The sequence below is a fragment of the Octopus bimaculoides genome, chromosome 24 (genome assembly GCF_046866305.1).
Source record: "Octopus bimaculoides isolate indiv1 chromosome 24, ASM4686630v1, whole genome shotgun sequence".
In the NCBI taxonomy this organism is placed as follows: domain Eukaryota; kingdom Metazoa; phylum Mollusca; class Cephalopoda; order Octopoda; family Octopodidae; genus Octopus; species Octopus bimaculoides.
In genome coordinates this window covers 20806786-20811785 of record NC_142951.1, presented here as the reverse complement: position 1 = coordinate 20811785, position 5000 = coordinate 20806786, and the positions used below count along the sequence as shown (strand labels likewise).

Below are 5000 nucleotides of genomic sequence, written 5' to 3'. Positions count from 1 at the left end.
CCCCTGCTCTTCATTACATCTCCTTTTATTACAACTCAAAGACAATACACCACCACCACCACCTCCACCAGAACCACCACCACCACCACCACCACCAGAACCACCACCACCACTACGACGACGACCACCACCAGAACCACCACCACCACCACCACCACCACCACCACCACTACTACTACTACTACTACTACTACTACTACTACTACTACTACTACTTCCACGTCCATGACCATCACCTCCAATAGGACTCACCCCACCTTCACCAATATTAAAAAAATAGGATGCTATTCCCTTAGGCATCCAGTCTGCTAGAAGTAGCAGCCGTGTTTCTGTAAATCAGATCCTCCCGGCTTGGAAAATAAGAAGACCATATTTTATAAAGTAGAGTAAATAAAATAAAATAAACTAAAATAAAAGGGGGGGGGGATGGCCACAGATGGAAGAGATTTGATCATCAGTGTGTGCAACCAGGCCTGACCTGGAGCTTGAAGAACATTACCACCATTGTAATTATTATTACTATTATTACTGTTAATTACTGTAACAGCGAATCAACAACTACAAGTCAATAACCTTACATACACACATACACACATACACACACATACACACATACATATATATATATAATTACATATAATCACGTAGACTTAAGCACATGCATTCACATAACCACGAGGTGTATATGTGTGTTTTGTGTATGTTTGCGTCAGAGTGAGTGAGGGGGAGAGAGAGAGAGGAAGAAAGAGGAGAGGGTGAGAGAGGGGAGAGAGAGAGGGGAGAGAGGGGAGAGAAAAAGAACGAGAGAAGTGGAGAGAGATAAAGAAAGAAGTCACGCCAGAAAGAGAGGTAGTAGAGAAAGAAAGAAAGAAAGAAGAAAGAAAGGAAGAAAGAAAGAAAGAAGAAAGAAAGGAAGAAAGAAGGAAGGAAAGAGAAAAGAAAGAAAGAAAGTAAGGAAGAAAGAAAGTAAGAAAGAAAGAAAGACAGAAAGAAAGAAAGAAAGAAGGAAAGAGAAAAGAAAGAAAGAAAGAAAGGAAGAAAGAAAGAATGAAAGAGAAAAGAAAGAAAGAAAGAAAGTAAGAAAGAAAGAAAGAAAGAAGGAAAGAAAGAAAGAAAGTAAGAAAGAAAGAAAGAAAGTAAGAAAGAAAGAAAGAAAGACAGAAAGAAAGAAAGAAAGAAAGAAGGAAAGAGAAAAGAAAGGAAGAAAGAAAGAAGGAAAGAGAAAAGAAAGGAAGAAAGAAAGAAGGAAAGAGAAAAGAAAGAAAGAAAGAAAGAAGGAAAGAAAGAAAGAGGGAAAGAGAAAAGAAAGAAAGAAAGAAAGAAAGTAAGAAAGAAAGAAGGAAAGAAAGAAGGAAAGAGAAAAGAAAGAAAGTAAGAAAGAAAGAAGGAAAGAAAGAAGGAAAGAGAAAAGAAAGAAAGAAAGTAAGAAAGAAAGGAAGACAGAAAGAAAGAAGGAAAGAGAAAAGAAAGAAAGAAAGAAAGAAGGAAAGAAAGAAAGAAAGAAAGAAAGAAGGAAAGAAAGAAAGAAAGAAGGAAAGAGAAAAGATAGAAAGAAAGAAGGAAAGAGAAAAGATAGAAAGAAAGAAGGAAAGAGAAAGGAAAGAACAGTAGAGATAGGAAAGAAAGAGAAGAGTTGAGGCTGAGAGAAATAGAGAAGTAAAGGAATACCATTACAGAGCGAGGGAGAGAGAGGTAGAGAAAGAGGGTGAGAGAGAGAGAGAGAGAGAGAGAGAGAGAGAGAGAGAAAGGGGGAAATGTGTGTTTGATTAAATTTTAAACTTTCTCTCTTGCAGTGTGATTGGAGGTGGAGGAGGAGGAAACCGAAATAGGAGCGAGAGTGAAGAAGTGGGCAAAGAACAATCAACGCCTTCCCCACCGCAACCACCACCACCACGACAACAACAACACCAACAATAGCAATTACAACAATAGCAATAATCAGAACAATAAGAACGAGAGGCATTCACGCCAACGTTGGCGGTGGCGGCGACCATGACGTCGGCGACGGTAGGGATAAAAACGACGAGTTCGGCGACGACAGTGGTCCAAGCTAACACGACCACGACGACAGCCAAAACTGTTATCAAAGCAAAGTAGAAAACGATCTCTTTTTCTCTTTGCTAAACATGCAAGAACTAAGGATGATATCCAGACTCTGTTACATAGCTTCTCTGATGCTTTTAGCATCGCTCAACCTCGGACTGTGTCAGGCGCCCGAGCATCTCGGTGAGTATGGAACTATGTTACTAAGCTTAGTTTTAATACAGACGCCACGCGCAAATGAATATGTTCACTTGTTCTGTGTTTCTCATTCAGTCCCTGTCTCTGTCTCTCTGTCTCTCTGTCTCTCTTTCTCTGTTTGTCTGTTTCTCTTTCTTTCTCTCTCTCTCTCTTTTCACGTTTGCCATTTACCTGTATGTCTACTCACATATTCACACATACACTTATTCATATATACATACAAATACATGCACACATTTACACAGGCGCTGACATAAGCACGCGCATGACTTAGTGGTTTTAGGTATTCGGCTCACGAACGCAAGTTTATGGATTCGATTACCGGCGGCATGGTTCCAATCCACTCAACTGGCAAAAATGAGTTGTACCTGTATTTCAAGGGGCTAGCCTTGTCCCATTCTGTGTCACGCTGATTCTCCCTGAGACCTACGATAAGGGTACGTGTGTCTGTGGAGTGCTCAGCCACTTGCACATTAATTTCACGTGCAGGCTGTTCCGTTGATCGGATCAATTGGAACCATTGTCGTCGTAACCGACGGAGTACCACACACACACACACACACACACACACACACACACACACACAAACACACACACAAACACACACACCAGGCTTTAAAAAAGTAATAACTACTTGGATCAATTCATTCAATTCAAATTTTTCAAGTTAGTAACCCAGCATGGTCGCAGTCTAATGATCGAAACAAGTACATACATACATGTATATATATATATATATATATATATATATATATATACACTGGGTCATCCCATAAATAACGCAGTTTTTTTTATACTTCTTTTATTTTTCTAAATTAAGATAAACAAAGTCCTTTTTTAATCTAAAATATATTCTTCACTTTCCACAACGCTCTTCCATCTATCTGGTAGACTTGCAAGGTACCTCTTCCAAAATTTATTTGTGTGTGATGAAAAATACTCCTCCATTACTCTTCTGACCTCGTCTACTGGATTAATATCTTTTACGTCCAAATGATTTTGAAGACTACAGAATAAATGATAATCAGTCCAGTGAATATGGTGGATGGGGGAATCGTTTCCCGTTCAAACTTGTCCAGCCTTTGGAATGTCATCCTCGCTGTATGTGGCCGAGCATTATCCTAATGGAAGAACACTTTTTGTCTTCAAACCAAATTTGGTCGTTTTTCTTCTAGCGCAGACTTAAACCGCGCAAGCTGCTCGCGATAGATCTCCTTTGTTATCGTTTGACTTAGGTTTAAAAGTTCAAAGTGGACTAAACCTTTCGTATCCCACCAAACAGATAACAACACCATACGTGGGTGAAGATCTTCTTTAGCCAGGGGTGCCAGTGTTTCTCCTTTCCATACACACTGTCTTCGACGCTTGACATTTTTATAGAGAAACCATTTCTCGTCACCAGTCACTATTCGGTCCAAAAAAAGTTCACGTGTGAAGACAATGAAGAGCACACATTCACTCTCTGCGCGCGATTAGACTCGGAATGTTTGTGAGGAACCCATTGACCAAATTTACTGACTTTTCCGATGGCACGCAGGTGTCGATGAATGGTTGAATGACCAAATCCAAGCTTCTCTGCTAGTTCCTCAACAGTTACGATGGGATTTTGTTCCACTAGGGTTTGCAGGAGTCCTCGTCAAGCTCTACAGATCTTCCAGGACAAGGCTCGTCTTCTAGAATGTAATTTCCGGCTCGGAATTTCTGGAACCACCGCTGACACTATCTTACGCTTATTGCCCGATCCCCATATATTGCATTAATATTCCTCTCACTTTCAGTTGCGTTGTTGTCTTTATTGAACTCATAAAGCAAAATATACCGAGTAAGCTCCTTTGTCACTTCCATTATTGCTTTGAAAAAATAACTGTTAAAATCGAACTGCACTTCTCAAAACTTGCACTAAGAATAAGGACAAGGTCAAATTACTACCTGCTTTTATAGCAAGTTTTGCAGGTAGTTTATCCTGTCCTCCGACTTTTAGTTCATGCAATTGAAATCACTGCATTATTTATAGGATGACCTAATATACTCCACGTACGGTTAACACAACCCCACTATTTACTGACTTATATATATATATATATCTATATATATATATATATAAAAATGAGAATGTGTGTCTGTCTGTCTGTCTGTCTGTCTGTGTGAATCCCTAAAACTCGAGAACTACGCAACCAATTTCATTCAAATTTTACACATGCCTTACTTAGGGTTCCAGTTGTGTTTTAGTCAAAAAAATTTTTAACTTCTTGCAGAGTTCGAGCCCACGGCAACATAATATCTCCTCCACTATTTAAGTATTACGTGTCAAAAGTGAAACAAAAACACTGAAGTCAAATACTTTCACTTTAAAAATGAAACTATTCCACTAACTGAAACAATCACATTTCGATACTGTAATGACAGATACTTTCAGAGAGAGAGAGAAAGAGAGAAAGAGAGAGAGAGAGAAAGAGAGAAAGAGAGAGAGAGAGAAAGAGAGAGAGAGAAAGAGAAAGAGAAAGAGAAAGAGAAAGAGAGAGAGAGAGAGAGATGTATATGTATACATATAGATGTATATGTACACGTATATGTATAGATGTATATATATAGATCTATATGCATACATGTATATGTATACATATGTGTAGATGTATATATATATATATATATATAGATGTACATGTAATATGTACACATATATACATATATACATGCATACAGATATCTATACATATATACACCCATCACACACACATACACATGCACACAAACACACA

At 38.6% G+C, this 5000-nt stretch overlaps 1 protein-coding gene across 10 annotated transcripts in view; it reads left to right on the top strand.

Annotated features, from left to right (window-relative positions):
- LOC106875430 (alkaline phosphatase) overlaps positions 1-5000 on the top strand; it is a 204497-nt gene that overhangs the window by 78497 nt on the left and 121000 nt on the right. For 8 of the 10 annotated variants that reach the window (XR_016238239.1, XR_016238240.1, XM_089341196.1 and 5 more), the window contains one exon: positions 1794-2226. The exons of 1 other annotated variant lie outside the window; for it this stretch is intronic. Coding sequence is in view for 6 of the 9 variants with exons in the window: in XM_089341196.1 (XP_089197322.1) it covers positions 2127-2226 (100 nt within the window). In the remaining 3 variants the exon portion in view is untranslated. Of the gene's footprint in view, positions 507-1793; positions 2227-5000 lie in introns of those variants that run through there. One more of the 10 variants, XR_016238238.1, reaches the window with a different exon arrangement.